The sequence below is a fragment of the Syngnathus acus genome, chromosome 10, assembly GCF_901709675.1.
Source record: "Syngnathus acus chromosome 10, fSynAcu1.2, whole genome shotgun sequence".
In the NCBI taxonomy this organism is placed as follows: Eukaryota; Metazoa; Chordata; class Actinopteri; order Syngnathiformes; family Syngnathidae; genus Syngnathus; species Syngnathus acus.
Window position 1 is genome coordinate 9,759,740 of NC_051095.1, and position 20,336 is coordinate 9,780,075.

General features: G+C 43.8%; 5 protein-coding genes across 8 annotated transcripts; 2 read left to right on the plus strand and 3 right to left on the minus strand.

The window, feature by feature from the left end:
- Positions 1–173: 173 nt before the first annotated feature.
- On the minus strand, positions 174–3,711 carry gpr137 (G protein-coupled receptor 137). Of its 2 annotated transcripts, XM_037263018.1 has the most exons (9): positions 3,606–3,711; positions 2,402–2,853; positions 2,249–2,298; positions 1,852–2,086; positions 1,572–1,721; positions 1,299–1,433; positions 960–1,078; positions 748–877; positions 174–713 (listed from the first exon to the last, which is right to left on the minus strand). In XM_037263018.1, the coding sequence occupies exons 2-8, from the start codon at positions 2,780–2,782 to the stop codon at positions 781–783; spliced, it is 1,167 nt and encodes a 388-aa protein (XP_037118913.1). In that variant the 5' UTR covers positions 2,783–2,853; positions 3,606–3,711; the 3' UTR covers positions 174–713; positions 748–780. The 2 variants fall into 2 exon arrangements, with proteins under 2 accessions (XP_037118913.1, XP_037118912.1); XM_037263017.1 differs by having other exon boundaries at positions 174–877.
- Positions 3,712–3,741: 30 nt separating this feature from the next.
- pld7 (phospholipase D family, member 7) lies at positions 3,742–9,317 on the plus strand. 3 transcript variants are annotated; one of them, XM_037263011.1, is made up of 12 exons: positions 3,742–4,076; positions 4,489–4,584; positions 5,223–6,104; positions 6,459–6,637; positions 7,018–7,198; positions 7,281–7,395; positions 7,459–7,586; positions 7,711–7,902; positions 7,999–8,138; positions 8,382–8,547; positions 8,627–8,726; positions 8,813–9,317. In XM_037263011.1, exons 1-12 carry the CDS (start codon positions 3,945–3,947, stop codon positions 9,013–9,015), a joined length of 2,514 nt encoding a protein of 837 aa, XP_037118906.1. In that variant the 5' UTR covers positions 3,742–3,944; the 3' UTR covers positions 9,016–9,317. The 3 variants fall into 3 exon arrangements, with proteins under 3 accessions (XP_037118906.1, XP_037118907.1, XP_037118908.1); XM_037263012.1 differs by lacking the exon at positions 3,742–4,076 and adding an exon at positions 4,221–4,360; XM_037263013.1 differs by lacking the exon at positions 3,742–4,076 and adding an exon at positions 4,222–4,326.
- Positions 9,318–9,367: 50 nt separating this feature from the next.
- Positions 9,368–10,396, minus strand: smim19 (small integral membrane protein 19). The gene is made up of 3 exons (XM_037263020.1): positions 10,120–10,396; positions 9,879–10,003; positions 9,368–9,792 (listed from the first exon to the last, which is right to left on the minus strand). The coding sequence occupies exons 1-3, from the start codon at positions 10,251–10,253 to the stop codon at positions 9,728–9,730; spliced, it is 324 nt and encodes a 107-aa protein (XP_037118915.1). The 5' UTR covers positions 10,254–10,396; the 3' UTR covers positions 9,368–9,727.
- A 1,725-nt stretch (positions 10,397–12,121) lies between these two features.
- fam199x (family with sequence similarity 199, X-linked) lies at positions 12,122–16,776 on the minus strand. The gene is made up of 8 exons (XM_037263016.1): positions 16,670–16,776; positions 15,815–16,021; positions 15,098–15,317; positions 14,697–14,855; positions 14,453–14,614; positions 14,172–14,355; positions 13,891–13,994; positions 12,122–13,807 (listed from the first exon to the last, which is right to left on the minus strand). The coding sequence occupies exons 2-8, from the start codon at positions 16,006–16,008 to the stop codon at positions 13,634–13,636; spliced, it is 1,197 nt and encodes a 398-aa protein (XP_037118911.1). The 5' UTR covers positions 16,009–16,021; positions 16,670–16,776; the 3' UTR covers positions 12,122–13,633.
- commd5 (COMM domain containing 5) lies at positions 16,776–19,272 on the plus strand. The gene is made up of 7 exons (XM_037263019.1): positions 16,776–17,000; positions 17,107–17,267; positions 17,488–17,516; positions 17,582–17,632; positions 18,102–18,197; positions 18,283–18,358; positions 18,683–19,272. Exons 1-7 carry the CDS (start codon positions 16,880–16,882, stop codon positions 18,782–18,784), a joined length of 636 nt encoding a protein of 211 aa, XP_037118914.1. The 5' UTR covers positions 16,776–16,879; the 3' UTR covers positions 18,785–19,272.
- Positions 19,273–20,336: the final 1,064 nt, after the last annotated feature.

Genomic DNA, 20,336 nt, shown 5'->3' on the forward strand with positions numbered 1-20,336 from the left:
CAGAGGACAAATTTCACCACACCCAGGTGTGTGTGACGATCATTGGGACTTTGTTTGTGTTTCTTGTTATAATATGAATGGGTATTTTCTTATTTTGTAACACTTCTGCAATTGTGAGTTTGGAAGTATATTTTCATAAGAAAAAAATGTGGAATAGACTGACTTCACACATGCAGGCTGTACAAGTACATTTTAATTCTTTACACAGTAAATGTGATCGAGTCAAAGCCACATTAAATGTCTTTCTACAATTGTCAGCCAAACTGTTAATACAATAAATTACCAGTAAGGGTTTCATTAAAAATACAGGTTAATCACAGGAGTATTGAAAAATTACTATGGAAAATATTTTAAAATAATATACACAAACCAGTGGGATAGTAAAGAGTGCAGTGATGAAAAGCTGTTATTACTGGTCAGCCCACTCTTACATTCTTTTAAAGAGGAATGCTAATGAAGCTTTTCAAGGACATTTAAGAGCTTATTTACAATGCTTAAATCACTTTAATAGTTGACTGACCTCTAGAAAAGTGAAAAAAATGCAGCCAAACCCAAGTTCAACCTTGTCAGAGTACCGACTCAAATGTTTGGCATTCTGAGTTGGTTCCCTTTAAGAAACAACAAAATATGTTTTGATGTAGTTGGTAAAAACGCTAAAAGGTGCAGTTATTGATTGGTGACACTTCCTGAGGTTTTCAGTGCAAAAAAACGAACACAGACCAGACAGATAATCGACTGACTGGCGAGCTGGCTTTTGTTTTTCCTTGAGAGGTCTGTGCATCAGTTTTGGGGCGTGGAGTACAAAGAATGATGCTGGTGACTTCGGTCTGGGGGTTTGCTGGCAAACAGAAGAGGAGCGGTCTCCGATCCGTACCAACTGACAAACAGGAAAGACGTCAAGGATTAAATGAACACATGTTGTGACAGCATCACTGGTGCGGTGAGTCAATGGGGCCAACCTTGAGTGAGGCTGGTAGGTGGAAGTCCACAGAGGTGCTATTTCCTCCTCATTACCCTGAGGGTCATCCAAGAAATAAGGACGAGGTAGGGGCCTGTTGTTGACGTTCAGATTGCTGACCTGCCGTTGTCACAAAACACATTATGACTTCCCAGAAAATAGATAGAAACACTTGTAGAATACAGTGGCACCCCCTTGTGGTCATACAAGTTGGAATGCAAGTTCGAATGTAACAGCGGAAACCCAAAGATACTTAAAAAAAATACACAACTTATTAGAAATGGCATCAATGTATATGTATATCCAATTAAAAAATTGTCTTTTCGTATTTTTCAGTTACTTGATTGCCCTCCTGAGCAGGCCTGCGGACTCTGAAGATGAGGATGAGCAGACTGCTTGGGAGCAGCTCCCAGATAAAGAGGATGGCGCCAAAGGCCAGGTAGCCCCTGTCGCCTAGTTCATCACGCAAGTCAGCCTGGAAACAAAACAATGCACAGTGGCTTTGTGGAAGCGTTTGAGTTTTAATAAACGAGCCCTAAAGAAGCAGACAACATCGCATACTCCTGACAGTCTACAAAAATGGACAAGTGCATTCAAACGATTGGACAAGTACCTGGTCAGAGACATTGTACCAGTCAAAGTCAAAAGACTCGACGTGGTGGTGCTGAGACAAAACCAGGACGCTCAAGTTGTAGCAAGCCCGGCTGGCAAAGAGCAAGATGACTGTGGCGCCCAGGACTGCTGTGCGACACACTGTGGTACCCTGGAACGAGTAGAATAAATCAAATTTGGGTATGATTCTTAATGACTTATGTTGGGAAAGAATGTGGCGAACAAAAAGCAGATCAAGCTAAGTTCCAAAAATAACATTTTCTGTGTTTTTACAGACAGACCTTGCTGGTCAGGTAGGGCCCCGTGGAGCGCGAGTGTCGCGTCAGCATCAGCAGCAGGGCAGCGAGCAGCACCGCATTCAGGATGAACAGTAAGTCGTTGACGAGCACCCGGACTAGGACCAGAGTCCAAGTCCGCTCCCCTGTGTCTTCACCGCGGCCTCCGAGAACTGCGCAGCCCACGTTAACGCAGAAGAAGACAGCATTCAGCACCCCATACATGCAGCGGGCTCTGCACCTGAAACAAAATGGATTCCGGATTGTAGATTCATTCCAGAGCACCGACTGAAATGGCAAATGTTGACCAGGTAGGACTCGGGTGATTTGTTGACTTAATCCAATAATTCCAGTTCACTTGCCAGGATGAATCCATTTTTTTTGCACAATCTACATTACTCACAGCTGTTTTTCTACATCTGAGCTGTAAGTCTCCCTGGCTTTGAGCAGAACCTGCGGAAGCAGAGAAAAGGGAATTATGTTCATCACGGCAACTGTGGCAAAGCTCACCTCAAACTGTCATTTATCTTCGATGAGGAACTGCTCACGGTCTCACCTGAGTGAAATACAAGTTGATAAGGCTCAGAGTGAAGAACTGCAGGCAGACGGGGAAGCAGTAAAGTAGCCAGTAGACCACTACAGGTAGGCGGTTGGCCTCCAGCGCATTTTGAAAGTAAAATGAGAACAAGGTGGTGCGCAGTGCCGCCCACAGGAGGCAGAGGAAAAGAAAGATGCTCTGGTAGCTCCATCGTTTGTGTCTGTAGAGGTAGAGAAGCCAGAGCTCGGCGTACACCGCCAGGAAGAGGCTGCCGTACAGCACCGTGTACAGGATGGTGAAGCCGAGCTGGACCGAAGGGGCCAGGGCGGGATGGAGGGGCAGTGGGACGGGCAGGTTGGAGGAGTTGGGGGGAGGGGAGGCTGTGACTGGCGCTTCCATGGTGGTCCTGACACTTCTAGAGCTCCATGCTGACCATCCTTCTCTCTCAATCGGAAGTTAACATAGGACACCTGACGGCACACACATGGGACTTTTTAGTTAACTCGTGATTTTTTTTAATTAAAAGGAGAATTGTGCAATATTGAGTACAACAAATCCTTCCAACGGTTACTAGTATAGTTCCAAGGCTGCACTGTTTATTTATTTTTTTACTTTTACCATATGCTTTACATGAATCACTTTTTATGCAACATGCACCTATAAAATCAGTACTTTTGCAGTAAACAGGACAAAAGGTGTGGAATGTTGCCGTATGCTCAGAATAGGAATGCCTTCTGCTGGACACATTCATGTAAAAATGTACTCTAATATACAATATTGACATTAATTCCTGATTAGAATTAAAGCCCACATCTGGCTTTTGTATATCTCAGGCTGAAGTAATTTTAAAAAATCATTTTAGTCACCTGATAAAATTGAGGCTGGACATATAAATGTACTTCCTTCTACGTTGGGTCGTAAACAGACCCTTCTCACTAAGCCGGTTAACATTTGGCATTTTGTGTGTGCGCGTATTCGGAATCATTATTCTGGAGGGGCACAGGGACATTAAGATAATAACGACTTGTGAATAGCTGTGTCAACAAGGTCGGATGTTTATGTCAACAACTCAATGCTAACTTTCAAAAGCTAAGCTAACCATTGTTGACGTTGCCTTTTTAAAGCGTAACAACGCGAGGTTTTATCCATTTCATACTGTCATTCCGTCATTAGTCGTTGAGCATAGTGTAAATGAATGACTGCAGGATGATAAATTACAGACCTTATTTTCACAGGAAGCGTCTGTATCCTCAGCGGACGACGTTCACGTCGTTACTTCCGTGTTACGTCCCGTGCGTCACCTGTGATAGGCGTAACCTCAAATTTGGATTACAACCACCAATCAGCGATAGCAGGAAATCGCGGTTACTTTCAGTTGTTGTTTACTCACCTTACCTCGAAAGGTGTGTGAAAAACAGATTTAATTTTCATTTATTGGACACCCAAAGGGGGAAATTGACGCCGGGTGTTATTTAGTGAACGATTTGGCTCGACGGTATTTCACTTGTATTCAGTTTACAATTCATATTTCCTCCACCGTCCCTTTTCAAGTCCCCAAAAAATGCATATGGTTTTGCGACCCAGAAAATCAATGAATCCCAATTATGAGGACGACGAACAGGAAGAAACAGCAGAAACAACCAAAAGGCTGTTGAGGAAGTCCTTCCGCCTGGCGCAGAGACCCACGGACGCGGTAATATTACTCAACTTTTCCGCCTCTTTCTCCTCCTCAACCGAGCAAAGAAAAGTTCGCAGCGAGCCACGTAGTTCCTCACAATCAGCGACGGTAGCAGCATCGCCAGCCGGCCGCCTCAGCCGGAAATTTGAAAGACAACCAAAATAAGAAGCATCCGCAAGCAGCGGACCGAGCGCATTACATCGACTCTGGGCGTGTAGAATTCGCTAATCGTCACAAGCTTTTTATTGTTTGACTGCGACGCGTTGTGAGGTTCACACTCGCCAAGCTCCTGCGTCATGGTAGATCGTTTGATCCCGAGCACGTTTGTTACGTAGCCCTGATGACTCATCGCTTTGTATCTTAACCCACGCTGCATTCATTTTTTAGAGGTGGATTGTCTATACCGACTTGTGTTTTTGTGTCCCAGGACTTCGAAGACTTGGACTCTGAAACTGTGCACGGTGAGGTGATGGAGAGAGTGCAGACTGATGATGAAGAATCCATGGAGGAAAACGATGACACGGTATCGGTGCACTAAATGCATGTTTATCGTCTTTGTATCTGAAGTGGCTTGAAAAAGTATTCATAGCCTTTGAAGCGTTTCATGTTTTGTGACCTTACAATTACAAAGTTGGATGTGATTCCAACACAAATTAACACAATACTGTGAAGTGTGATGAAAATGATATACAGTTTTCAAAATTTTAAGCAAATTTAAATCTGCGGTGTGTATTTCTATTGAGCTCTGTCATACTACCGTGCCACAGTATCAAAATGCACAGCTCTAAAATTACTTTATAATGAACTGCTCAACGGAAGACTATATATACTCTTGCATGTCATTAGGTGTACTTAACATGGTTAAAAATGATAATATATGACAGACTTTTGGCTTTGTTGGAACACCTCCACTGCATAATTTGTCAAGGACAGGATTATTTGCATGAAACATGCCCCGATTAGTGCAAATTGCATTACGCCTTAGAGCCATCAAGCCTAGGAAACTGGCGCTACATTTTAGTCAGGGACGGAAAAACGTCTTGCTGCAAGGAAATGTTGCAACAATGACGGTTGGGCAGCCATGGGCAAGGGAATGATGTGTTTACAAAAAAATGCAACGCTTACACGGTCAAATGGTGTTATCAGTGTTGTCATCTTCAGGAAATGAAGCGCTGCAGCGTTGTGCTGGACCGTCTCGGCGATAAGACCACGCGAAGAGAACCTGAGGAGCGAGACGACATGAACCGCAAAAGCGCCAAGCCTGCCTCTCGCATCCCAACTTTCCATAAGCGGCCTGCTGTTGTGAGCGCAGAGCTGCCCGTCTCAAAAAAAGAGCCTCCTGCCAACCTGGTTCAGCCTACTGACAAACCTGCAAATGTTGACGTATCCAAGACCAAAATACTTGAACCCCACCTCCAGCCACTGGTCCGCACCCCTAAAGTTAGTTTGGAGGCCCGCACCACCCCGTTCAGCATAGAACAAATGGCCGCAGGGGCTGCCCCCCAAAACTACGTCTTGTGTGAGGCAGTGCCACCCAGTCTGATGCTCAGCCCCAGGCCTGCCCTCAGAGCAGAGGAGAATCTCATCCAATGGGAAAACGAGAGCCAACACACGGAAATGGACAGCGCTGCAAGCAGCCTTCCGCTCATGGGCGCCCAAAGCAATAACGCATGTCTGGAAGAAATTCCTCAGAAGCCTTATTTAGAGAAAAAGATCAATATTCCTCTAACAATACCCAAAGAGCCCACCTGCATACCCCACACGCAAGCTATTGTGGACGAAAAACCACCATGGGAGGTCGAAGATCCAAACGCAGCTGAGTCCAATGACCCAAGATCGTCAGACATAGATAGTGAGAATGATCAGTCATCGGATGATCACTCCTCGGATGATTCTGTCAATACAGAGGACTGCAATGAACCACAAGCAAGCATACAGGACAGCGAGGAGGTTGCAAAGGACGAAGCTGAAATTGACGCCAAATCGGCCTCTTCTGTGCTAGCAGAGCAGCCTGCTAAAAGTCCATCAACCAAGTCAACAAAAGTGAGTAGGCGTGTTTAGGCACCACTTAACACTTCTAAACATAATCGAATGGCTATTTCCTCACCCCCACCCAATATAGCAATTTAATAAAATGCCACTAACGTTGTCTTACGTTGTAATGTGTCAACGTCAGACTAAGCAGTTGAACAGGACAGGCCGCAAAAAACAAAACAGATGAGTCCAAGTGGGAAACATGCCTGTTAGAATGGCGATGGACCCGAGTGTGACGTATAGCCAGAGGAGTTTACCCACACCCTTCCCAAATAGCTTCGGAACGCAAACGCATTCCGAAGATGGTTGTCAGTCTCGGAGCTGAGCTGTTGTCGCGTTTCAAATGCCTTCCTCTTTTTGCAGGGATGTCGATGCGGAGGCTTGGTCCTCTACTTCTTGCTGTCGGCAACTCTGCTGCTGTTTGGTATGCACGCGTGGCGCTTCGGCCTCCCCATGTCGGTCAGCCAACTCGCTGCTCATCTGGAGCTGCACTGGCTGGAGGGCGTGGGCCCCATCACGGAGGAGTGTAGCAGAGATTGTAGGTGAGCGACTTGTAGCGACATCTTTCCGATCACGTTCTTTTCAACAGAATGAAGTAAGCCGTGAAATCAAAAAGGGTTCACCACTTCCCAAGTTGGGTGGCAACTCTGTGTGCTTGACATGATAAAAAGTACCACGTTTAAAGGCATTTACAGACAAAATAATTTTTTAAAAGACTGTTATTCAGAGCTAAAGCAGTTTTTAAATCTGGATTTAAAAGTATTTACACTTGGGGCTGTCAGCATCTTATTCCCTTTATGTGCATCTAAATGCTGCTTCACTATGTTTGTATTGGACTCTAACCCGAGTTGGCACACCTCAGAGCAACACTTTGGGAGGCCGTACCGCGTCTCAGTGAATGAAATGACTTTTGCCTGTTTAGAGCTCATTTGGTGGAGAGCATTCCCGTGGGTTTGTACCCGTCCAGTCCGTCGCCGCAGCACAGCACAGCGGCCACCTGGCTCAAGCTGCTGGACCGAGCCAACAGCTCGGTCAGCATCGCCGCTTTCTACGTGACGCTGCGGAGCAACGATTCCAAGTTTGCCGGCTCCGTGGACATTCAGGCAAGAAGAGTGGCGCGGGCCTCGCGCGTGACGCTTGCCCCCGCCCGTCTTCACCTCTGATGTTGTTACTGCACATTTGCAGGGCAGGGAGGTCTTTGAGCAGCTGAAGCAACTTCCATCCAAACATGTGAATCTCAGTATAGCCGTGAATGGCCCACAGACGTCCACTCAGGACACGAGTGAATTGGCTGCAGCAGGTATATGATGACCTTGTTTCTAATCACATGCATGACCTCACAGACATTTTAATTCTTGCCAAGGTGTCAACATCAGGGAGGTGGACCTGAAGTCTATATCTGGAGGTATCGTGCACACCAAACTGCTGCTGGTTGATCAGAAGCACTTCTACTTGGGTAGTGCCAACATGGACTGGCGTTCTTTGACTCAGGTAAAAGAGTTAGGGTTGGTTTATTTTGGATGGATTGTGAATGAATGGATCACATGTGGGTCGGGTCACCCAAACGTGATCTATTAGTGTGGCCCAGGTCAATATGGATCTTGGTGCCTCCCAGGTGAAGGAGGTCGGTGTTGTCATAGAGGACTGCAGCTGCCTGGCGCAAGACGCCACTCGTATCTTGGAGATGTACTGGAGCCTCAATGGATCCCTGCCACTCTATTGGCCAGCTCGCTTCACCGCCCTGTCCAGCTCCCGGGATCCTCTGGAGGTCAACTTGAACGGAGTCGCCGCCAAAGTCTACTTGTCTGTGAGTTCCATCACTCTTGAAATATAATGAAAACAATCTAATTCCTCTCAAACATTTGAGGACGTCCGCTCACTGCTTGTCTTGTATCTTGTGCAGAGTTCCCCCCCACAGATCTCAGCGCGAGGACGCGAGGATGATCTCCACACCATCTTGTCCGTCATTGAGGATGCTCAGGAATTTATTTATATCTCTGTCATGGACTATCTTCCCCTTTCGGAGTTCACCAAGCCAATCAGGTTACCAACTTCTATCAATGTCCCTTTAAATTGTAAATTGAATCACAAGGTCATGTGATACTGAATTGCCTGGTCAGGTGTCATTTAGACTTAACAAAATGCACATGCTCTTTCAACACACACTTTTTGCTTTCCTATTGAAATACTTTGCAGTGCTGTACAAAAAAAAAAAAACTTTCAGATGTGGGTCACACTAAAGCAATGTAACGGTTTGAAAAAGTGTTGGTGGTGGTCTGCTCTCAGGTTCTGGCCTGCCATCGACTCTGCCCTACGCGCAGCAGCTTGCGCGCGAAGTGTGAAACTCCGTCTCCTGGTCAGCTGCTGGGAGCACTCGCCTGCCGCCATGTTCACCTTCCTGCAGTCGTTGCTAGTTCTCAACAGGCCGCCCATGAAATGCGACATTGAAGTGGTGCGTCATTGAATGAAGTGAAGGCTGGGTGCTAACGGGGTGGACATTTTGTCACACTGAGGATTTTGTTTCTACGCAGAAAATTTTCACAGTGCCCGCGACCGTAGAGCAGATGAAGATCCCTTTTGCTCGAGTCAACCACGCCAAGTTTATGGTCACCGACAGAGTCCTCTATATCGGTCAGTCTGTTACTCCCACTTTACGCAGCCAGTCCTGCAAATTCTAGAAATTACATGTTTTTTTTTTTTTTTTTACGTGTGGACAGGCACATCCAACTGGTCCGAGATCTACTATACCGAGAACGCCGGAGTGGGTTTGGTGGTGAACCAGACAGATTCCGAGGTCAGACAAGGCCAGCGGACATTGCAGAGCCAAGCAGAGGAGCTCTTCCTCCGAGACTGGAGGTCTCATTACTCCAGCACACTGTCGGCCACCGACGTCAGAGTCTGCCCTCGTATGTCACACTAAATTATTGATGAGCATCTCTCTTTGCTGCCTGTCCAACTTCATCCCTCCTTTTCCCCCTTTTAGCATGCTAAGGGACTGCTGTGAGAAACCACTGTATATAATTGCCCTTTTTATGGTTGGTTTCCCAATCATGTTTTTGTGCTCAGTGCTGTTGAACTACCAATCTGAGCTGTACAGATCCCTCCCCTTTTTGTTTTTGCATCGAGCAATTTGTATATGTTCTGCATGTTATTTCCTCAGGTAATTTCAAAATTCTGGGTATGCAATACTAAGACTTGGAAAATATTTAAAAAAATGCTGCAGAAAAAAGCATGCTCTTGTTGAGTGATTAAGAATGCTTTAAAACCAAATGAGAACATATGTTAGAGCTCTCAATTTATTATATTTGAATGCAAACGTTTATCATGGAACATTTTTGTTAACTAAAATAATGAGGGATGTGGATATGTACAAATGTTTTGGGATATTTCACAGAATAAAGTACATTTATCACAATGAGAAACACTTCTACTGGGAGATTTTGCATTCTAAATGAGTCTTTAAAAATTAGACATTAAACTTAATTCAGTGTGCAACACCTAGTCTTCACTTTTATGTACTTCCAGCATCCAGTCACACCTAGATCCTTAGGTCCAATTTGGCTGTGTTGTCTCCATGCATCATTGGCTTGAAGAAAGGATTTCTACATCATTTTTCTTGTCCAGAAGAACCCTCATTCCATGGAAAGCTGAACACTGTCTGTCTGGCCTTGATGCTGTTGCTGATCATATTTCCGAGCTAGAACACACAACAGAGGACTTTAGCAAAGTATTTTATTTCTAAAGTGCAAAACTAACCACCGAAGTAGCAGACTCGATACCAACCTAGAGAGTACATCTCCAGCTGTTGTCTCAAACGGACCTTCTGCAGGCTGTCGTAGAAGTTTGGCTCTGGGTTGCCACCAACGCTGGGAGGCAGGTTGAAGATGCGCATAATCTTCCGCTTGTTTCTACATAAGCAATTTAGCAGCACGACCGAAAGCAAATGTCAAGTTAAGAAGAACACCACCTTGATTGTTTTTATGTGCAATTGATTCATTTTAGAAGTAAAAAATAGTGTGCTCACCTTCTGGCATAAATGAGCAGGCCAAAGCTAACCAGAATAACCAGCAGGTAAACGTTGGTGGCTTCGTTCCAGGCTTCGTGAACAGAGTAGTCGATGGACTCGGGCTCGTTCCCCAAAAGGCCGTGAGCCCCCATGCAAACACACTGTAAGCGCTCAAACGATAAACTATAAATATCTGTTTAACATTCAATAGCTAAACTAGCTTGCTTGTATTGAGCTAAACGGTGAAAGAGCTACTTTCCATTGTAAACACAATGACGTCACGTTTTCGATTTACTTCCTGTTTTTTTTCTAATCACTTCTTGTTTCCGGTGGGTTTATTTTTCAAAATAACGGATCGTAATACAAAAAAAGAAAAAGACCGAAATTAATAGCGAATTTGTTTTCTCAATTTAATTATAAAATCATAAATGCGATAAAAAAAAATAAACAAAAAAGATGTCCACTGGCCAAATATATGTACCATACTGTGGTGGATTTTAGGACCATGCAGGCCTGCAGTTAGGTGCAGGTTTATATGGACTATGTTCTTTGCTGCATCAGTAAGAAACATCTTCTGTGACTGACACCGCCATTTTCATGTGTAATAACAGGCCAGTTCATTAGGGAAATATCATGGTCAAAGGTCACAGGTGTCACACTCCAGTCCTCGGGCCGCATTCCAACATGTTTTCCAAGATTCCCTCATTAAGTGCACCTGTGTCAAAAGTTAGGCTCCTGCAGAGCGTGAAAATGAACTGATCTTTTCACTCAGGTGTGTTTAACGAGGGTACCTTGGAAAACATATTGGAACGTGGCCCCTCAAGGACTGGAGGTCGACACCCCTGGTTTCAGTGAAAAGTGCCACACCCTCCCTCACCCCCACTTTCTGATTGACTGTTTGATCTGTGACGTCACTCGGACACTCCATTAGGTACACCGCCATTTTCAAGCGTACCTAATAACAGGACACTTTATTAGGGAAATATCATGGTCAAAGGTCACAGGTGTCAAGCTCTAGTCCTCGGGGCCGCATTTCAACATGTTTTCCAAGATTCCCTCGTTAAGTGCACCTGCGTGAAAAGTTTTAGCTCCTGCAGAACGTGAAAGTGACCAAAATCTTTTCACGCAGGTGTGTTTAACGAGGGTAACTTGGAAAACATATTGGAACGCGGTCCCTCGAGGACTGGAGGTCGACACCCCTGGTTTCAGTGACCAGTGCCACACCCGCCCTCACCCCCACTTTCTGATTGGCTGTTTGATCTGTGACGTCACTCGGACACTCTATTAGGTACACTGCCATTTTCAGGTGTACCTAATAACAGGCCACTTTATTAGGGAAAAATCATGGCCAAAGCTTAACTGAAAGTGAAAAGTGCCACACCCGCCCTCACCCCCACCTCCTGATTGGCTGGTTGATCTGTGACGTCACACGGACACTATTTGGTACACCACCATTTTCAGGTGTTTATGCATTTTTTGTATGTGCCAAGAATGTGTATCTGACTACTTGCTCTTTATTTTGGGGGACACCAACACATGTTACACAACGTAAAACACATACATGTTGTCATATAAAGCAGTTAACCAAATGTCCGATTTTTATGTTTTCATGCCCAAAAAAATTAAAACAAGGAATAAAACACCAGACAAGTTTTAACATAAATGTTTATTAAAATAATGCTAATAAAAGTACATTTCAAACCAGCAATCTAATGTGAAATTGATTGAAAAAGACGTCATTTTCTTCTTCGTTTTGTTTTACGGCGAGGTGGCACCAGCTTCTATACGCATTACCGACACCTACTGGTTGAAGTCATATGAACCGAAAACGGAACGAATCAGTTTAGGAAGTGATTCGTTCACTGAAAAGATTCGGTCTTTTATAACGAATCGTTCACTCACGAGCCAACACTAACTGCAGCTACAGAGTACCCTAACCCCTGGCCAAGCAAACTGCTGGACATTCTCATTGTGTCTCGTGAGCAAATAAAAAGTTCGCTAAAACAAATGCAGACTTTTTCGTTTTCAATCATTTTAATGTTATAATCAGCAAACATTATTTACAGAATTTCATTTGATTGCACTGTTACTTTTTATTTTTCAAAATTATCTTTTTTTTTTTCTTCCCAAAATAGAATTTGACTACTTAACACATCAGAATACATAGAACTGCTTTGAAAAGAATTGCTGCAATTAAAAAACAATACCGGAGAAATGAGCGCCACAGCTAGAGTACATGACCAAATTTCAAGGCTGTGGTTCGAGTGGTTCAACGCATCACAGTAAAGATGGAGAGCACAAACCGGCTGTCACTTAAAATGCCATCAAACATCATTCAAAGGTGTTATTAGTTTGATGTTAAAATTCAGAAACCATGGCGGCACTGTACAGTACATAACCACGACCTGCCGTAAGATTTCCAGCTGGACTGTCAAGTCTTTCATTCATCTGTGCATGGCTGAATTACATTCTGAGTGCTATCAGGGGAAAAATAGGATTAAACCAACCAAACGAACACAAAAGGAGTTTAGATGTTATTAAAATATTGATACATTTCGATAATGGCAGAAATACATACAAAGAAAGGTGGGAAACATTTAATTAAACCTTTACCGCTGGCGCTAAGCTATGCAGTTATATACAGCGCATGTACATTTGGTTAACGGCTGGGTTGGAAAAGGAACAAAGCTGAAGTTTACTGACTCATATTGAGGAGGTGCCGGCTTTAACATGCAGTGTGTTTCAGTGCTCCCTCTAAAGCCTCGACAGTGTAATGGAACCGCAAGTGAGAAGGACAGCGCAGTTCACCTTCAGTTCTTCTGCCTGAAGTCCTAGTTAGCAGCAAGATAGTTTAGCGCAGCTAAATTTTTCTTCTATAATGTCCAAGCTTTAAGACTACCACAGTAGTCAATATTAAATATACGGTACATTACTCACAACAATGTAGTAATGTTGAGCTGTTGGGGTGAAACTTCAGAATGAACCTAAAATAACGATAATATTTACCAGTGACTTTTATTTGAGCATCTCTTAATGTCCAACTGTACTTTTTCGTAGGGAAAGGTGGATTACCAAAACCAGGCCTCATTTTGGAATAACGAGTCCTTGTGGAAGCTACCGATACTTAAGGCAAACCAATATATATTACACCAAATAAGTCCTGCTTGACAGTAGTTGGCGTAGTTGGTAGTACGGAACATCCTCACTGCAGAATTTGGTGTACTGGAGCATGGGGCTGAACAGCAAAATTCAAAACAATTTATCGGTCAATACGTGGATCAAACACCTGCTGTGAATTTTGCTTCGGAATGTTAAGTGAAGGTTTTAGTATCACCCTGATAAATCTTTGGTAATCCCAATATCCAAAATGTTTTGTGGGTGCTTTAGTAAGGAGTGGTCAAAGCCTAAGTGTCAAAGTGATCACGTTAGCTACTAGAAGCTCTCCACAACTGCAAATCAAACGGTGGTGCCTGAACTAAGCATGCGGTGGCAAGAGCGGGCATTAGAGGCAGCACTGATTCCTTCACTGGTGTCACATGAGTATGTCCAGGTCATCACCGTGGTTGTCCTCCTCGGTCACCCGCAGTGACAGCACCTCCTCGTTGAGGAACAGACCGCTCAGGCGCTCCTTGCGGGCCTGCCGCTGCTCCTTTAGCTGACGCTTGCGCAGGGCCTTCTGCTGGAGCTTGCGTTGCTTCGAACGTTTCTAACGAGAGGCGGGGAGGTTACTTGAGACGCTGCGCAAAATACATTAGGGGCCAGGGATATTAAAAGAAAAAGCAGTCTTACTTTAGAGTCTCTGATCCGTTCTGCAGCGCTAGAAAGATTGCCGTCGCTGTGGGCTCGGCTTATGTTAGTGGCGCTGCTTCCGCTGCATGCTGAAGCGGTCCCCCCTGAAGGACATGACAGAGATTGTCCAATTGTGAACCTCGGCCTCTGAATTGTTTTTTGTCGTGTGTGTTCCACTTCCCATGCAAAGCACAGCGTTTCTTTTTTTGAAAAATTTAAGTGGTTTTAAAAAGTCAAACTGAAACACGAGACAAACTGCAGTGACCCAATGGCTTCGGTACCTGCGACAGAGTTGGAGGCGGTGGAATTGGTGGAAGAGCTGGTCGAGCTGACCATGCTGGCATTACTGCTGCTGGCGCCGCTGACGCCACCTGCGCTGGCGCTGCTGTGGCTGCTCCTCTTCCAACTCTCCCTGGTGCTGCTGGCCCTCTGCCTTGGGCCATGCTCTCTGATGTAGTTACGTACCTGGGGACGGCGCACGCATACACCTCAGAATCGTTCGCTCATTCTCTACGCCCTAATAGCAATGTAGAGATTTTTTTTTTTAATGGAGATGGCTCACCTGCTTGAGTTTCTCATCAGTCAGACAGTTGAGCTCGATGATGAACTCGCTGTCCGTGGGGGAGATTTGAGCACAGGGGTCGATGATCTTGATGATGTCCAGTTGCTCTCGCAGGCCCATCTCTGTGCTGACCTTACGACTCAGGTACTCGATGTATTCCACCTGAAAGACAAAGCGGGTGTCAGCGTGCCGCTTGCAGTTGCCCCGATACGTTCATTTATCTGCCAGCTTTCATTGGCATTACTTGTTCATCATTGGTCATGGCGCTCCATGGCAGCTCATCCAGGTTCCGGTGCGGGTGGGGCTTCGGCTTCCTCTTGGGAACCAAGCAAGGTGAATTGGGAATACTCGGGATGATGTCGGACAAGACATCGCTGTTGCTAGTGATGTCACTCCCCGGCAGCTGGAGGACGGGTCAAGAATGTAAGTACTTTCTCTTAGGAGAAACAATGAATGAATGAATAAATTATACGTTAAAAAAAAAAAAAAAGGCACTGCAGATGGTGGTAATAACTTTCCATGTTGAGTGGATTGGTCTTTATAATCTAAATCGGTACCAATGTATGTTCCTTTGCGGGGGTGAACAAAAACCTTGAAATAGTTTAGTGAAAAAGGACTGGAAAAGCATTTGTATCACAAACCCACCTGCCAATCAAACTCGCTATCAGACCAGTCCCAATAGGTGCTGATGGAGGAAGAGACGTCACTGCAAACACTGCCCTCGGGAAATAGATCCAGGGACGCCAGCTCTTGGTCGTCTAACAGGGAGTAGCAGTCGTCCTGGTCGCCGACAGACACCGATGAGAAGAGCTCCTCGCTGCACTCCGAGCTGGCCACGCTTGTGCCGCAGGAAGTGAGATTCCACCTGGAGAGCAGTAAGTCCAGGCATCAATTCAGGTGTCAAGTATTCGGAACTGGACTGGCAAGAGAAAGTACACTACAAACAAAATGCAGATGCACATTTATAAGGCTGCGAATGGGAATACAGAGGGTCGACCATTTATATAATTTATATAAATTGTAATTTATTCACAATGCCCATCCTTTATTCTTATTGCTGTGGGATTTACTTTTATACAGTACTTGTTACAGTGACAACAAAGGCATTCTTATACGACAAAACCAAACTTAATCGAGTCTAAATTTGACATTTTTCTACATTTGACAAAGAACATGACAATTTTGATAACCAATAAATACAGTTTAAAAAGATTTGCGCTGGTGTCTTTGTTGGGAGAGGAGTCGGGGGGCTATACTGATTCATGCAGACAGAGGAATTAAACTGTGTCTTGTTCAATGTTAAAATGACTTCCTTCGGGGCAAACCATTTCCACAAAGTTTCCTTGAGAATATTGCACTCGCCTGTTGCCGTGGAAGCGGCGTAGTGGGTCTGTCCTGTGACAGGATGAAAGCTGACAGCTGAAATCACTCACGTCCAGGGTCCCCACATCGCTGAGGTTGGCTCTTTGGGAGAGGAGGGGGAAAGGATCTTCTGGGGCCAGAAACTTCTCATACTCCTCTGGGGCCAGAAACTTCTCATACAGAGAATCTGACATGGTGTAAATGTACCTGAGAAAATATTAGTCGTCATTAAATATTACAACTAAGACTAGGAGTTGCATGAAGCATAAATGAGTGTAGTTAAGTGTAAATGTACCTGAGACAATATTGATAGTCATTAAATACTATAAAAGTAGACGTGAATAAGTTGCATTTGGTCCAATATGCATCCAACTCGATTATACCAATACAACCACATGAAAAACTACACCATCATGGCCCATTCGGCCAAATCACAGTAAAATACGGTAAAAGTAAACATTTTCTTCTATTAATTGCCCTACCCTAAGTAGCTTTAAACATTTTAGAGGACCGCTTTTACAATTTAAATGTATTACTTGTTGTTTTGACGTCATCATTTTATCGTCCATTAAAACACAGGGCAAAACTGCTGCAATGCAGGGAATGTAATAGAACGACAAAATATTTTCGATAGTATAATTATCGGCAAGTTATTGTTTTTATTAGTAACTCATAATGTAATGTCGTAAGGCAGTGCTAGCCATGATGGTTAGCTTGCTTTTATTACATTGCTAAGTGCCAACGGGGCGTTGACAAAAAAAGACACTAAAGTGATTGTACTAAATTAAGCATCCTTAGAAACATTCAATACAACATACATCGATGTGCGTAAATGATGAGAGAAAAAGAACCAACCTTTTGTTGTTCAAAATCTAAGCTCTTTGCGCGACCTCCATTTGCAAATCCTCCCCACCAACGAATCCCGTCCTCCACGCGAGAATGAAATCATCGCGGGATTTACTACGGCGAGAACGAAATCACGTGACGCAAACCGGAAGTTGTCGCCAACTCTAAAACAAAACATGACTGTCTTGACTTCTATAACAGTTTAGAGAATATTTAGGAATGTCGTTGACACAAGTAAAGGACACCAGCTTTCTGGGTGGCCGAATACCACCTGAAATTGAGTCGATGTCAAAAAACCTAAAGGATGTGGAGCAAGAGATGTTTCGAAAATTACTGAAGGGTATGTGCTGGTTAGTAGTAATTCGATTGTAGGAAGTGTATTCCTAACATCTCTATTCGGTATGCAGTGAAATTATGTGTTTTAATCGTGCATTCTATATTTTCAGCTGTGGTGAATGCCTTGGAGGGAAAAGACTGCAGAGACACGATGAAGTCAATAGCAGAGAACAGTGCTTTCCCACAGGACAAGCTCAGTCACATTGTAGCTGGAATGTACAGATTGTTATCGGAGGCGATTCGCATACCGCAGTCGTTACTTAAACAGGAGGTAAGCTTATCACTTGAAATAAATCGTTGACCTTCAAAAACTTTAACAGATCCACAACGATGTCGTATGTTACTAGCGTGATCTATGAATAGTGTTACTGTAATATTGTTTCCGTAAATTGCTCTTCTAATTGATGATTTGAGGTCGGGAATATTGTGTATCAAATTGGTGAATTGCACCATTAAAGCAATTGTCTTAAAATGCTTGTGTTCCTTTGCAGGCCTTTAAAGAAGATCTTCGAGAACTGAGGCAAGTATCAATACTTGATAACCTCATGTTGATTCTGCTTTCACGGATTTTTTTCTTGACACCAGGATATCAGAAGACTTCATCACAGATTTCTGCAGCGTGGTCTTCGGAAATCGGTGTGTATTGACAATCCAGTCTTTTGGTGCCTCTCCTATATGATATTGTAGTGCCTGTCACCTGCCAATAATAATAAAAAAATACTTTAGTGATGTTGCTGGGGTTGGAACGAGTGCTGAGAGATTTGGGTTCTTTGTAAAACATTGTGTCATCAGCCTACTAATGAAGAGCTAATCTTTGCTGGCTGATGACTCACAGTACAAAATGAATAGAATTGGGCCAAGGGCAGACCCTTGAGAGGCGGGGAGGTATGCCTAGACCTGATTGTGCCTCTGTCCACAGATTATGCGTAACCTTGTGGTCTGGGCTCTAAGGGGGGCTCCTCCAGTTTTCTGTTGTGGTGGGTCGTTCTCACATTAGAAAACTCTGTGATAACCTAAGCCTCGATTTACAGCAGACATGTTCGTGTTATTTTTAATAAATCTAACATGATCTTTTTTATGGTACCACGCACCTGATCAACTGCAGTCGCACAGCTCTCGAAGCAGCGACTTCTCAGAGGGATCCCCATCTGCCTACAATAGAAGAATTTAAATGGAGAGTGGATGTTGCCATTTCTACAAGGTAAACTACAGGCTAACAAAAATGCATAATTTTTTTTTCCCGCTCTGGGTCTTGGTGAGTAAATTTGACACTTATGTGCACACAGCTCGTTGGCCAGAGCACTGCAGCCGTCTGTCCTGATGCACCTAAAACTGTCGGATGGAAGTTTTCACCAATTCGAGGTACGATTAGTGTTCATTTGAGCTGGAATTTGGGCATTAGCAGTGTAATGCAGTGCTAAAAGGTGTTTTGTAGTAAACAGTGTATTAGGCATTTCTTCGTGTGCTTTAGAGAGACAAATCGTCAATTTCAATTGACCAAGCATTCTGTTAGTGAGGAAAATACTTTGGCCAATAGGGGGCGCCGCACTCCGACGATGGTTGGTGGCTGATGAATGAATTGAGTAAGAGGCCAGAGGGATGCGGCTGCCGCTGTGCAAGTGTTATTCAACCAGATTACAGAACAGCAGCAGGAAGTGACTTCTCACGTGACATGTTATTGTGCAGGTGCCACCAGCTAAATTCCAGGAGCTGCGCTACAATGTGGCTCTGATCCTCAAAGAAATGAATGATCTGGAAAAGAGGAGCATCCTCAGGATTCAGGACTGACAACAATCGATGACAACATAGTGATGAGAAAAGATGCTCCTTTTTTTATTTTTCCACTTGGTCTTTACCTTTGCAATTTTGGAGAAAAAAAAAAATGCAACCTTTACATGATTGATTGATGATGGTGCACACCGGTGTCCTATGACCCAGTCTGCATAACCAAAGCCGAAACAAAAACTCGGGTCAAAGTATGAACAGCAGCATGACTTTCTGATTTTGCTTCATCATGACTTAAAACAACTATTTTGTATGCCAAATGTTAACACAAATTTCTAACCATTAAACCATCTTTCATTCATAGAACAGTTTTATCAAAAAAGATGAATGACGACAAAATCATTCATTTTATTAATGATTTGCAGTCAATCAACGTAACACATTACATTGTGAAATGATGTTATTGTGGAAGACCTCTGTCGAGGCTACAATTTAAATGTTTGTCTCATGTTATCCTTCATTTCTGCACTAAAATAAATTCTCAATGAAAAGCATGTTTTGTACCACTGGTCTGATGAGGTGCACAATGCTGAAAATATCAAAGTTCCCCTCAGCATCGGCCTCTATGTTCTTGAATAAATTGAGTCATTTGTGTCCTCATTTGTAGAAGTACTCATGTCTAACTGTGTCTGCTGCATGTCTATGTCTGCCTGAATGTCTACGGAAGGGATTGAGTTCACAGGCTAGACCAGCCGACCTATATTGTGCGCGCTGTTACGATGGACACGGGCGCCGATCAATGTAACACATAATCACGCACAGCTTCCAGATTACCAAACAACTTTGTTGGGGAAATGCCAGCTGGCACGAGGTGATGCTGATAAGGTGGTAGCATTCGCAAGCATTTGGATGAAAATCGCTTCACCGCAATCTTGTTGCAGTCTTTTAAGGTGACATTAAATAGCACTGCAAAATGTCTTCATTGTAAATAGTTATGACTATCGGTCAAATGATGTCGAACACATTGCACAAACAATATTTTAGACCAATTTATGTTTTTGTTGTTATGCAAGTACTACTTGCGTAATGACTGACTAAAGTTCATGTTAGTGACGACTACCTGACTTTCTTACCAAAAACATCCATGGAACGACAAAATGCTAAGTCATACTTTTTTTGCTCATGTACAGTAAATGCAAAGATCTCTACATTTCAAAATGATGCATGTTTGGTCGTGCTTCTCAAATGGTGGGGAGGTGTGGTGCAATGCTAGGAGGGGCGCGTGTGACTCCAGGGAACATGTTCATTAGGATATGCAGAGGTGTACTTATTACAATTTCATAGACAAATGATACTATTTATGGTCACTGAGAGTCGGGAGGACATTAAATATTTTCGTCTTGCTGGAAGGCACATAACAGAAAATAATCGAGAAGCACTGGGTTAGATGATATCAACTAATTTATGTTATGATTTGGGTCATAGAACAAACTGAACTCATAAGTCAAGGTTATTGGAACATTTTTCTGCCTTTCCTGACACAGATAAGCCATTGTTTTTTAGTCCAGGCTGTGGACTGGCATTGGCTTGGATTCAAATGAATGTGTTGAACCAA

What these genes read in the sequence shown, in the direction of transcription:
- gpr137 (XM_037263018.1), bottom strand. Translation starts at nt 2,782, where the DNA reads ATGGAAGCGCCAGTCACAGCCTCCCCTCCCCCCAACTCCTCCAACCTG. An exon ending in GGCCCTACCTGACCAGCAAG is followed by an intron (nt 1,722 to 1,851) that starts GTCTGTCTGTAA and finishes TACTCGTTCCAG; the next exon opens with GGTACCACAGTGTGTCGCAC. An exon ending in CTGCTCAGGAGGGCAATCAA is followed by an intron (nt 1,079 to 1,298) that starts GTAACTGAAAAA and finishes TGACAACGGCAG; the next exon opens with GTCAGCAATCTGAACGTCAA.
- pld7 (XM_037263011.1), top strand. Translation starts at nt 3,945, where the DNA reads ATGCATATGGTTTTGCGACCCAGAAAATCAATGAATCCCAATTATGAG. An exon ending in CGCAGAGACCCACGGACGCG is followed by an intron (nt 4,077 to 4,488) that starts GTAATATTACTC and finishes TTTGTGTCCCAG; the next exon opens with GACTTCGAAGACTTGGACTC. An exon ending in GAGTTCACCAAGCCAATCAG is followed by an intron (nt 8,139 to 8,381) that starts GTTACCAACTTC and finishes GTCTGCTCTCAG; the next exon opens with GTTCTGGCCTGCCATCGACT.
- smim19 (XM_037263020.1), bottom strand. Translation starts at nt 10,253, where the DNA reads ATGGGGGCTCACGGCCTTTTGGGGAACGAGCCCGAGTCCATCGACTAC. An exon ending in CTGCTCATTTATGCCAGAAG is followed by an intron (nt 10,004 to 10,119) that starts GTGAGCACACTA and finishes TTGCTTATGTAG; the next exon opens with AAACAAGCGGAAGATTATGC. An exon ending in GCTGGAGATGTACTCTCTAG is followed by an intron (nt 9,793 to 9,878) that starts GTTGGTATCGAG and finishes TGTGTGTTCTAG; the next exon opens with CTCGGAAATATGATCAGCAA.
- fam199x (XM_037263016.1), bottom strand. Translation starts at nt 16,008, where the DNA reads ATGTCAGATTCTCTGTATGAGAAGTTTCTGGCCCCAGAGGAGTATGAG. An exon ending in CGCCGCTTCCACGGCAACAG is followed by an intron (nt 15,318 to 15,814) that starts GCGAGTGCAATA and finishes ACTGCTCTCCAG; the next exon opens with GTGGAATCTCACTTCCTGCG. An exon ending in CCATGACCAATGATGAACAA is followed by an intron (nt 14,615 to 14,696) that starts GTAATGCCAATG and finishes TTTGTCTTTCAG; the next exon opens with GTGGAATACATCGAGTACCT.
- commd5 (XM_037263019.1), top strand. Translation starts at nt 16,880, where the DNA reads ATGTCGTTGACACAAGTAAAGGACACCAGCTTTCTGGGTGGCCGAATA. An exon ending in GATGTTGCCATTTCTACAAG is followed by an intron (nt 18,198 to 18,282) that starts GTAAACTACAGG and finishes ATGTGCACACAG; the next exon opens with CTCGTTGGCCAGAGCACTGC. An exon ending in GAAGTTTTCACCAATTCGAG is followed by an intron (nt 18,359 to 18,682) that starts GTACGATTAGTG and finishes GTTATTGTGCAG; the next exon opens with GTGCCACCAGCTAAATTCCA.